This window comes from Sceloporus undulatus, chromosome 1, assembly GCF_019175285.1.
Source record: "Sceloporus undulatus isolate JIND9_A2432 ecotype Alabama chromosome 1, SceUnd_v1.1, whole genome shotgun sequence".
In the NCBI taxonomy this organism is placed as follows: Eukaryota; Metazoa; Chordata; class Lepidosauria; order Squamata; family Phrynosomatidae; genus Sceloporus; species Sceloporus undulatus.
This window is the reverse complement of record NC_056522.1, coordinates 42,633,914-42,646,204: the sequence shown is the minus strand read 5'-3', so window position 1 is coordinate 42,646,204 and position 12,291 is coordinate 42,633,914. Positions and strand designations below refer to the sequence as shown.

The window sequence follows — 12,291 nt, the reverse complement described above, 5'->3', positions numbered from 1 at the left end:
CCGGTGTCGGTATCGAAGCCGGAGGATGAAGGTTGTTGCAACCTTTCAGGAAACTCTTTACAAAAGGGTCCCTGAAAAAAACGGTTTGCAATCAAAATGGGAATAGATGGCAAAGAGGTAGCACTTGATGGAAATGAGGCACAGACCCGGATCCAAAAGTGCCATCAGAAACTCTAGCACCACAGGTGTCGTCACTTGGGATGGAAAGAGGCCTCTCGCAGAGAGGAAAACCAAAAACTTCTTCCATTTGGAAGCATAGGATTTCTTGGTGGCCGGTTTCTGGGCAGCCAAAATCATTGTCCGTACCGAGGGAGGTAACGAGTCTAGAGATGGATCCTCCACTCCACCAATGGCAGGTTGTTGACATCTGGGTGTCGAACCCGACCGTCCTGGAGAGTGAAGAGGTCCGGATAGAACTCGAGGCGGAGAAGGTCCCTCCTGGATAGGTGGATCAGGGACGGAAACCATGGCTGTCTGGGCCACCAGGGAGTGATCAGGATGGCATCTGAGCAGTCCCTCGTCATTTTGGAGACCACTCTTGTGATCAGTGGAAACGGAGAGAAGGCGTAGAGCATCTCTCCTGACCAAGCAAAGTCGAACGGGTCTCAGAGGGAGTTCTCGTTGCGCACCCGGGAGCAGAACTAGGGACAGTGGCTGTTGCGAGCGGTCGTGAAGAGGTCGATACAGGGGCCTCCCCACCGACTTCAGAGGTTGCAGACCATCTCGGGATGGAGCCTCCACTCGTGACAGATGGTGGAAGACCATCGTTCTCTTCCCCTGGCAAGTGGATCGCTTGGAGAAGAATCCCTCTCAGGAGGCACCATTCCCAGATCTGGAGTGTGATGTCCAGCAGGGTCTGTGATCTGATGCCTCCTTGTTTGTTGAGGTAATACATGACAGTGGTGTTGTCCGTCAACAATAGCACTACCTTGCCAGAGAGGCCCACCTCGAAGGCCCTCAAGGCTTTCTCCACAGCCAACATTTCAAGGGCATTGATGTGGAGAGAGCGTTCGTGGAGGGACCACTTGTCCTTGATGAAGAGGTCTGACATGTGGGCGCCCCACCCTTCCATGGAAGTGTCCGTGGTCTGCGTGACTTGAGGCTGAGGAGGAGAAAAAGGCATGCCAACGCAGACTTCCGGGAATCAAGCCACCATTGAAGGGAGCGGGCGACTGGCCTCAGGACAGTGAGCCACTTGGATGGCGAGTCCAATAGTGGGTCGAAGGCCAACAGGAACCATGAATGGAAGGGCCGAAACCGAAGTCTCACCCACGGAGTCACGAACGTCATCGAAGCCATGTGTCCTAGGGCTACCTGGACATCCCTGATCCTCACTCATCTGTGAGCGAGGCGGCCTTGACCGAAGAGCAGAGAGCAAGGAAGCGGTCCTGAGGGAGATAGGTGATGTAATCTTCGGAGTCGAGGATGGTGCCTATGAACTTGATCCGACTGGAAGGAATGAGATGAGACTTGTTCAAGTTCACTACAAATCCAAGAGATGCCAGGAGCGACAGGGTGAACTCGACATCTCTCTGGAGCTCATCCACAGAAGGGGCTGCGAGGAGCCAGTCGTCCAGGTACAGGAAAACTCTGGAGTCATGCTGGTGGAGAAGCACCACAATCGGGGCCATGCACTTGGTGAAGACCCTCGGAGCTGTGGAGAGGCCGAAGGGAAGGAAGTTGTAGTGGTGCTTGTCAGGACTGACAGCAAAGGTCAGGAACCTCCGGTGACTCTCTCGAATCCCCACGTAGAAATAGGCATCCTTCAAGTCGATCGTCGCAAACCATAGTCCCTGGTGCAGCAAGGGCAAGATAGAGGCAAGGGTTACCATATGGAATTGACGGTAGGCCAAATAGGAGTTGAGGGATCTCAAGTCTAGAATTGGTCTAATGCTCCCGCTGGTCTTGGGAACAGTGAAGTACCTAGAAAAGAAACATCTAGGGGCTTCAGCAGGGTCAATGGGCAAGATTACACCCTTAGTCAAAAGAGTGCGTACTTCGACGAGAAGGGTGTCCGAGAGGGGTGGTAGAAACAATAGCTCCAGTTGGTGGGAGCTCTTCAAACTCGAGGGCATAACCACTACAGACAATGTCAAGGACCCAAGAGTCGGAAGTCACTGGCCTATGGATATCACAAAAGGAGGTGGGGGGGGGGCGTGACAGAGCACGCAGGTACCCTTCAAGACCTCTTCTTCCCCTGGTCGGTATCCTGACGGCTGTTTTTCCGGTACCGAGCAGGAGCCTGGCACTTGCCAGAAGAAGAGGAAGACTGGGAAGGGTAGCGCTGTCTCTGGTGTTCCTGCTGCTGGTAAGTGCAATCCTGCTGGAAAGACCGCTGTCATTGGCCCTACCACTGCCACTTTTTAAAGTGAGCCTGAGAGGGAGCAGACATACCATGCTTCGTGGCCGCCACCTTCATTCTGTATTTGAAATTGAGGCGCTCATCTGTCTCCTTGTTGAAAAGGCCAGCATCATCAAAGGCCATGTCCTCAATGGTGGACCGCCCCCGGATTCAAGTCTGATGACCGGAGCCAGGCATGTCTTCTGAGCGCAAAGGCAGCCGCCATAGATTTCGCTGAGCAATCTGTGGAGTGGCAAGCACAGGTGATAAGCCAGCCCCCAATGGAGTGCCCATCTGCATCCTCTCCTAATTTCGGAGAGGACTTGCTGGCAGTCATCAGGGACATCAAGGATGATGGGAGAAATCTTCTCCATGAAGCACTGGATGTAGGCTCCCATGCACGCGTTATAATTGGCCACCTTGAGCCCCAGCACCAACACAGAATAGGCTTTCTTGGCCAGGCCGTCTACTTTCTTGGCCTCACGGTCGGCAGGCGATGTTGACATCTTCGGGGTGAGGGATTGCTGGGAGCCTTCAACAATTGCCGAGTTCTGTTTCAGGTGTGACAACAGCCAGGAACACTGGGAAGGCGAGATCCTATAGAGAGACTCGATCTTCCTAGAAGAAACAGACAGCGAGGCAGAGGTGTCCCAGGAGTGCTTAGCAATCCTCTCCAGTGACAGCAAGAGTGGAACGAATGGAGGTGTTGGAACCTTGCCATGGATCCGCTTCTCCACTGGGTTCGCGGCATCATCCTCAATGTGTGACAGCTGGAGATCAAGGGTGTTTGCCATCTTGATGACATGCTCCGAAAATGAACGCACATCATCTGTAGACAAAGAAGTACCTGGATGGAAAAGTTCCTGGGGGGATTGAGGAGCGACCTCATCGGTGGAGCAAAGATCAACCTGGGACACATGAGAACCTTCGACATCGGATCTGGAATCGGTGTCGAGGATGGCCTGAGTTGAAGAATGATGAGTCTGGGTAGCAGCCGCTACAGAAGGGAGAGGCCTGGAAACCAGTGCGGGTGCCGGTACTGTAGGTGGGGGAGTGGCCTTGCGCGTTGGTGGAGGAGTGGTTGCGTGCGTTGGTGACACGGTGGAATGCATTGGCAGTACCGTGGAAGAAGTAGACTTCGCCGTTGATGGCAAAGTGGGCCTAGGCATTGGAGGCACAGTGGTTCTCGGTCCCAGCTGACTGTGGACCACTTCACGACTGACAGCAAGGAAGTACCTGTCAGTCTCACTGTTGTAGAAGTAGTCCGAATCCTCATGGTGATGGACATCGGCCTCATGAACTTGAACCCGAGGAACCGGGGTTGGGGAATGGTGAGGAGGTGACCAAGAGGTAGAACGGCAATGAGGTGACCGAGAGGTGGAGACGTCTTCATCATCAGAAGGCTGATGAAAGGCCACCATGGCTGGCAGGGAAGAGGCCAGGACTGACGCTGGCATTGAATGAGCCCGGGAAGAGTCGTGTCCCAACAGTACTGACTCAGTCTGTATAGGTACCAAGGGAGTTTTGAGATGCTTTAAGGAAGGCCGAGAGCCGTCTGGAGTCTTGGTGCGAGACTTTTTATGAGAGGAGCTGTAATGCGTCTTGGAATGGGCCTTCTTATGGGACGAGCCTTGAGCGGAGGAGTCTTCCAAATCCAGCACCTTCTTCGGGGAGCCCAAAGGAGAACCATCTCCCGCATCTGAGGGCTGGTGTCTCTTTTTCAACGAGGATTTCAAGCTTGGATCCACTAGGGAGCTCTTATCCTTGCCATAATCCGAGTCTTTGGTGGAGTTCGAGTCCTTAGACTTGGTCTTGTCCTTTTTGGAAAACTTAGACCTCGAACTCATCTTGCGAGCTCCCTCGGTCCCATCACCCTTCCCAGGGGCTGTGATGGTGGCACTCGGCTCAGTGGTGGAGCTCTGGGCCACAGGGCCAGCAGCAGCCAGTATCGACTCCAAGGCAGCAGGTGCCGAAGCGGAGTGCAGAGGCCTTCTGGTAGAGGGCGGCCAACAGGCAGAATCGCGGTTCTTCCTGGCCTGAGGAGTCAGCGACTTACACAAGGTACAAGCCTTGGTGTTGTCGGCTTCCCTGAGGGACAGAAAACTAGATGAATGGGGGTCTTGATCGGGAATCTTAACCCTGCAGATGTCACACTTTTTAAACGGTGCTGGTGACATCGTGAGCCGAATCAAAATCCAGAGGCGAGGTCGGTAAAGATGCGCAGAATGGTCAACAATACATGGGGGGGGGGTGTCAGATCAAGAGTGGTCAAACGGTCCGATAGTAAAAAGTCCAGTAAAACAAGCAAGAGAAGCAGAAGCGAAGTTCCAGAGCAGCTAACGCGGCAGAAAGAAGGAACTGGGGAAAGAGCAGGAACGCAGGGGACTTATAAGGGATGGGCGGAGCTACCATCAGAAAGTTGCAAAGTTAACTTTGCCCAGTGATTCCAGAAGTTTTCCGAGCAGCACTGCGCAGGCGCAGTACAACCCATTTGTATGATTCGCAGAGACCACAAAGAAGAAAGAAAAATATACTGATTTCCTGAAAAAGGGAATTCCACACGCAGGTCACAGACACAAAGAAAAATCTTTTTCCACTTAATTTAGTAACAACATTTTCAATGTTGGACTGAGGCCAGAGAGACCGAGATTCAAGTACACATTGTGCAATGATATCTTTATGCGACCAATTAACAGTAAAAAATAAAACCCTGTAGCTTCTTCATCAGGCAAAATCATCTAGGGGCAGTGTGGAGGCAGGTGAGTGAGTCAGTATCAGAAGGACTGCATTTTGTCTGAGGTTGTTTAAGGTGTTTGGGGGAGGGCTGATCCAGATAGAATGTTAGGCCACATACATTTATGGCTCTGAAGGGAGTGGAAACTAAGGCAATAAAATAAAATAAAAATGTCTTTCTCAATTGGTGGCAACAAAGCACCTCCTTTTAAAAGCTGAAAATGAGAGACTCAGGACAGAGACAGAATGCAGAGAGTCTGTTAATAAGCCTCTGCACTGTCAAATCTGGAGATCCATTTAGGCACTAACAAAGGCCTAAATCCTGTTGTTAGCCCTCACTACAGGCAACCCACTGAATCAATGGGATTTACCTATGTGTTGACTCACCATTCAACAATTGATTCAGGGAGTCTACTTTAGTTGTGATTAACCAAGTAGATGCCAGCCAAAACCTATCAAAGGGAACCAAATTAAGAATGCTTTGCCTTGCACTGGAAGGAAGAATCCACAGAAAAGTCCTAGCATTCAGTCCATTTCTTCTAGGACTCATCTTTGTTTCTGCATCAACCTTCCCTCAAGGCTGTTGTATACAAAGCTACTCTGATAGCCTTTAGGGCTGAAGGGCAGGGTACAAATACCATAAATAAATAAATAACATGCAGACTCTCATACCATTACATTTCCTCCTCTACATAATTTTTTACCATCTTTGCTTGACAAATATTTATTTATTTCATTTGTATGCCACTTTTCTCCCAGAAGGGACCCAAGGCCAGTATGTATCAAATTATGAAGAAGGCAGTAGGTATCAAACGCAATGTGGTATATTTTATGCCTTTTGGTTGGTTTACTAAAAATATAACCACAGCGTACTTTGGATTTTGTTTTATGGTGAACACAATTACATACAGCCAGAAGGCTGCTCGGTAAGTTTAGGCCAATTACTCATTTTCTGATTAAACTGCCTCCTATGTTTGTTAAGTGGATAATATGGGGAGGATGAGAGACCATGCATCACACTCTGAACTCTACTTAGAATACCATATATACTCGACTATAAGTCGAGAAATTTTTGCCCAAAAAGTGACCCCCCAAAACCCTGGGTGGACTTATATATGGGGCAATATAGTAATAGGCTTGCCCCTCAAGCTTCTTCCGCAGCCCGGCTGTTTTCTGAAGGGACAGCTGGGCTGGGGAAAGTCCAGGATGCAAACGCTTGCTCCCTCCTTTTCCCCAGTCCCTGTGTCTTGCAGAGGCTGGAGGACACTGGGATCGGAGGGAATCCTGGGAGCAAACGCTTGCTTCCTCCGTTTCTCCAGTCCCTGTGTCCTCTGAAGGGATTGTCGAGCTGCAGAAGAGGAGGAAGAGTGAGCGCTAGGCTCTGAAATTTCCTCCCCAGCTCAACTGTCTCCCAAAGGGCCAGCCAGGCTGCAGAGGGGAAGGAAGGGTACTGAGACCCAAATTATACCCTTGATATATCTGGGGATCATATCAAAAGCCCTGATTTTGGCCCCAAAACCTGTCCTCAAGTTATACATGGCGTTGACTTATACACAAGTGTATATGGTAATAATGAAATATATGTCTAGGCTTATAGACTTAAAAATTATCTCAATAATTTTAGCAAGGAAATAACAGCATATTATAACATTTGGGGTTACTGACTTACAGCATATAGATAAAAGTCAGTCAAAGATCAAAATTACCAAAATCAATGGAACAGAAAAAGGTGTATCACCTCTTAGGCTGTAAACCAATGGCTTAAGACACAGTATTAAATAAGATGGCTACCTTCATTTTCTTTTTAAATTCTTCATCCATAAAAGGAAAATAATGGATGCAGATAGGCATATTTAACCATCAAATTTAAATGACACATGCATAACTGAAAGAACACTTTGAAAGTTTAATACATATGCAATTCTTTACTTTAAATTCCTACATTTCCAACAATTTTCTTGGCTGCTTTACAACGTAAGAGCACACACAGTACAGTATTCAAATGGCAATAGTCTTTGTAGGGTATGAGCTGCATTTTTCTTAACTAGTAGCTGTTTGTATTACTTCTGGTCAGGAACAAAGTAATAATGATTTACTTCATCACTGAATGATCAATCTACTGCTAAGTGATAATACAAATTAATGCCAAATAACTCATTACAGCCACTTCCAACATACACAAAGAGGTGATAGCAGGTACAAATCAAAGCAATATTAATTTGTGAATAAACCAATAAAATGTACCAACTGTGTCTCTTCATCAAACAAATTTACACCACAGGTGGAACTGATTTTGCTTTTCCCTACAGCTTACTCCCACTCCCCTCCTAACTTTCTAAAGCAATAGTTTCCAAACTTTGGTCCTCCTGATGTTTTGGACTTAAGCTCCCAGAATTATTGACAGCCACTCTGCCTGGGGCTTTTGGGAGTTAAAGTCCAAAACACCCGGAGGACAAAGTTTGGAAACCACTGCTCTCAAGAACTGGAAGACCCAATGGAGTAGATGGGAGGGAGAGCAGAAAGAAAAAAAGAAGGAGAGTCCTGTTGTCCAATTATAAATGCACTCTTGGGATGTGGATGTTGCCAGTGATTTAGATGAGTTTTCTTGTAGCAATGTAACTTCAGGAGGGAGAAAAATTAGTTTCTTACTAAATTCACCTCTTGACCCATCCCTTGGATTGGCAGAAAGGGGTCGTCCAGGGGTTTCCATCATCAGCGGGGGTGAAGGAGCTCCACCACTTACGGGTGAAGGCCCGAAAGATCCATCTCGACTTAATGGACCTGTAATTTAGTAGGAATAATGCACAGTCAATTATGTAACACTTATTTCCTCTTCAAAAAGATCAGCCTGGTACTCCAATGCACTAGTAAAGGATTAGCATATTTACCTCTGCGAGGGGGGACTTGATGGTCTGGCCAGCCTGCAGTTGGCTTCACGATTACTGGTCTCTGAAGTGCAGCTATTTTTTGATTCACTTCAATTAGCCTAGTTAAAAAATTTTTTCGTAATGTTAAGCTCAAAATGCTATAATATTTGTACTATACAGTGCTGAAGGAACTTGTCTCACAAAAAGGACATATTCATAAACTATATGTCTCTAAATATTGCCTGATACTGATATTTAAAATACTTCTTCTTCTAATTACACAGAGGAAACATGCTTACTTTTGCCTCAGGTTGACACCTTCCCTTTTTTCTTCAACTAGTGCCCTCTCTGCAGAACGTGCTATGAGCTATAAGAGGAAAAATTGTATACGTTAGGTACTATTAGGAAAATATACATTCATTTATAAGATTGACTACTACTGCTTTGATAACAATATTCTATTCTACTCCAGTATATAAGGAGAGCTTACACAAAAATAAATGCAATGATGCAATATACTTGAAATCTAGAATGTAGTAAAACAAGCCGACAAACAAACAAAACCCCCTAGAACCTTACCCAATTGTCATGAGCCTTCTTTTCATGTGCAGCAATCTTCAAGCATTGAGGGGAGAGAGAGAAAAAAAGAATTTTAATTTCCATACTAGCTCCTATTTCCCATCTACCTTTCTTGGAATAATCTCTTGGGATAGCAGCACACCTGATTTTTGTAAGACCGCTCTGTTTTTTGCAATTCTTCTTCCATTTCCTGAATTCTCTGTCTGTCAAAGAGGTTGAGAGATTAATTCTGCTCATAATCCAAAAACAAAAATCATAATTTTTCACATGTTATAATTACTTGTAAACTTTCACTTCTTCAACAGCAAGGATTGCTTTTTCGTCTGCAGCAGTCAGTTTCTGCTCCTTCTCTTGCCGCTCATACTCTTCTTGTGTCAACTTCCTAGGAGAGAACAGGAGGATATATAATTAATAAAAGAAAGAGAAGCTCAATAGGGAACAGTCAATAGTCAATCACAAATTAGAAAGCATATCAAAGGGGTGGGATAAAAGAATTGGCTAGGGAAGAGTCAAGGGGTCCTCAGAAAAAGGTATGACAGGGTTGTCCTTCAACATGTTAACGTAAGCAGGAGTGGCCAAAGTGAAGCCTGTTGACAGCATGGGACAACCTCAAAATTTTCAAAGCATAAGCCCTGAAAGCCCACAGGGGCAAATTTTCAGGCAAATTTTTGCCCCCCAAACCAACCTAAATCTTTCAAAACCAACTAAAAATGGAGCAATTTGATTTCCCTAGTCCACCAAACCTCCCAAAAACACATCTAAAAAGGAAAAAAATATATACTGCAAACCAGTCAAAGTGGCAGCTGAAAGTGATGCTGCATCACTTCAGGTGCATCAAAACATGCCAGTGAGGCTCCATCAGGTGGTCACAGGGAAGAAAAATGGCCCCCACCCCATGCACAGTTCCCCAGCTCTGATACAAGAGGTGGGGGTACATCACTTTTATCAGTACATAGAACACTTCTACCCCTAGAGAAGCGTACAGAATCCTAGGGAAAAGCTAACTTAAAACAAACTAAATGGAACGTGATGTGTATGACTCAGCTCACTGGCAGAAAGTGTAAACATCCAAAAAAACCAAAAAAACTGAATTACCATTTCAAGCCCATTACATGCTTGATATCACATTCAACCCAGATTTTAGCTCTGTTAGCATATTTACTGCTTAAACAAACTTGGGGACAAATTGAGAAACATTTCTTCACTATGTCACCCTTTTATTGATACTACTACTTTTTCTTCTCAAGTTATAATGTGTTTGGAAACTGTACAGAAGCAACAGTATTTCTGGAAACCTTTCGAACAAACTTATATGATGTAATCCAACATGAAAACACATGGAGTACACCAAAACAGTGATCTGCAATACAATCAAACTAAAGGAATCTCAAGTGCATTTTTAAAACTATCTTTCAAATGTGTTTCTAAAGTTTTTTCTAACTTGCCTGACTAGCCCTGTAGTTTTATTTCATTGGTCCTGTGAGATTTTAAGGATGTTTTGTTATGTTTTATAATGTTTATTATTATTTAGTACATGTCTCCAAAAATATGGTTCAAGGAAAAAGAAATCATATGTTAAAAAAAAATTATTTTCCCCCCTCTAAGGAGCAACTAAGAAAACTGGGACATTATTCCACTTCTGCCTCCCTCAACTATTCATATAAAGATCACTCTCACTCTTAGAGCCAGAACAACGACTACTATTACTATTACCCAGCAACATCGAGGACTGCCTGAAGGAAGAGGCCCCTCCCTCTTCAACTGTCATCTCGGCCTCAGAGGGAGCCATCAGGCAGACCCAGCAACATCGGGGACTGCCTGAGAGCTGGTGGAGGACTACTTCTGCCGCTGCCCCCCCCCCATGTCACCTGGGAAGAAGCTCCCCAGAACTGCGGAGGACTGTCTTGCCGCTGTGGTGGCTTTTTACCAGGGGGGGAGGGGTCAGTGAGAGAGGGGTGTTTTATGTATTCTTAATTGTTTTATTGATATTTGCTGTGAACCGCCCTGATCTATGGAAGGGCGGTATAAAAATAATAAATTTATTATTATTATTATTACTACTATTGGCGGGCCTATTTCCAGGAAACAATCTGAACCCTGTATAGAATAGAGACTAGTACAGTGCGCTCTTTTTTTTACGCGGGGACCTGTTCCAGACTCCCCCATGTAAAATAAAAAATGCCTATGTTCGAACCCCATTTAAATGAATGGGGCTCATGCACGTGGCTGTGGGACAGTGTGCATGCGCCACGGATGCGCACCCCATTCGTCCCAATGGGAAACGCCACCCCTTCCTCCCCACGCAGCTTACAGCATATACTGAAAGCTGGGAAAAGTGCACCCGCGTATAACGTGGGCACACTGTACAGAGAGGAGATGCAGGCATACACATAAATACAACTCCTCAAATCCTCACATGCTCACTAATTAGTGAAGGACTTTGTAAGTACATTTGGCTGAATATGCCTACAGAGCTCTCCCAGTCAGGAACCTTTATGAAGCTGAGCACATTCAGTCATGCGAAACTAGATGGCAGTAAGACATGGCTTCCGTATGTGCCCAGATCTCCTCCTTACTACAGGAATACCAATAGTTCCACAATCAAGATGTCATAAGCGCATAGGCTTAACATATAAAGTTTACAATACTGCTGCAATGCTATTTGATATTTCAAAATAAATGCATAACTGACCAATTTTATTTCTTGATCAGGAAGCAGGTTTTAATAGTTATTACAGTTATTACTGTAATTATACACTGCTACTGATAAAACATATGATGAAGAGAGTGCAGAAGATCAAGGAAACTTCTACCTCTGCAACTAATTATAGATAATATTCAGCAAAAGTAACAAAATAAATTATTGATTGAAAATTTATTTCTTACTGATTTCTAATGTTCCTTCATGTGGTAGTGGTTTAAGTATGAGTCTAGAGACCATGGTTCAAATCCTCGCTCAGCCATGGAAATTTATTACATGATCTTGGGCAAGTCACACTCTCTCCGCCTCAGAAGGTGGCAAAGGCAGACCTCCTCTGAACAAATCTTGCCAAGAGAACCCCATGATAGGTTCACCTTAGGGTCGCCATAAGTTGGAAACAGCCCGAAGATACAGAACAACAATATTCTTTCAGTTACTGGCACAATAATAAAGTATCAAAGGCCAGTTGCTGAAATTGAAGAAAGTGGTGCCTTTCAATTACAGAAGTACTCAAATTGACCTTGTGTTCGATGTAATATGGCTGAAATAAAGGTTTCTTAATTAGGAACAGTGATACTTTAATGAGGAAGCCTTCCTAAGATACCAAACACCTAACCTGAGACTAAATGTAACTCCACTGCTAAGCAGAGCTAGGATTTGGACCATATCTACATGAAGGATCAGACAGTAGCTGATATTATCTGTGAGCCTTTTACAGGAAGCCTTTTAGGGGTAGCCTTTCACAAGATTAGAATGGCTGTGGTAATCTTGTACCATCCCTTAGGGTGCTGGCTCTTTAAAAAAAACTTCAGTACTTACTTTTGAAGTGCCATCTCTTTCTGCTGATAAAGCTCATTGAGAATCTCTACTTTTTGTTGCAGAGTTTTACATTCACTTTCTAGCTGTGATTTTGCAGTCTGTAAGGAACAGGACTCATGCTCCAGCTTCTTGATTTGCTCTGCAATAAAACAAATCCATATGGAATCCCATCTGTGACAACAAAGCTCTGATATTTCTGAGCTGAACTGGATGGTGACAAAGACAGTGAATTACTTAAGGAACAGGGTAAT

At 45.3% G+C, this 12,291-nt stretch overlaps 2 protein-coding genes across 2 annotated transcripts in view; both read right to left on the bottom strand.

The window, feature by feature from the left end:
- The window catches only part of MIA3 (MIA SH3 domain ER export factor 3), a 52,608-nt gene that overhangs the window by 4,409 nt on the left and 35,908 nt on the right, over nucleotides 1-12,291 (bottom strand). Inside the window, 7 exon segments of the mRNA XM_042449065.1 lie at nucleotides 7,724-7,855; nucleotides 7,963-8,060; nucleotides 8,241-8,308; nucleotides 8,521-8,556; nucleotides 8,663-8,723; nucleotides 8,801-8,902; nucleotides 12,041-12,179. Of these exon segments, the coding sequence (XP_042304999.1) occupies nucleotides 7,724-7,855; nucleotides 7,963-8,060; nucleotides 8,241-8,308; nucleotides 8,521-8,556; nucleotides 8,663-8,723; nucleotides 8,801-8,902; nucleotides 12,041-12,179 (636 nt within the window).
- Nucleotides 1,660-4,735, bottom strand: LOC121921267 (mucin-5AC-like). Its single transcript, XM_042449080.1, has 2 exons — nucleotides 2,395-4,735; nucleotides 1,660-1,793 (listed from the first exon to the last, which is right to left on the bottom strand). Exon 1 carries the CDS (start codon nucleotides 4,516-4,518, stop codon nucleotides 2,416-2,418), a length of 2,103 nt encoding a protein of 700 aa, XP_042305014.1. The 5' UTR covers nucleotides 4,519-4,735; the 3' UTR covers nucleotides 1,660-1,793; nucleotides 2,395-2,415.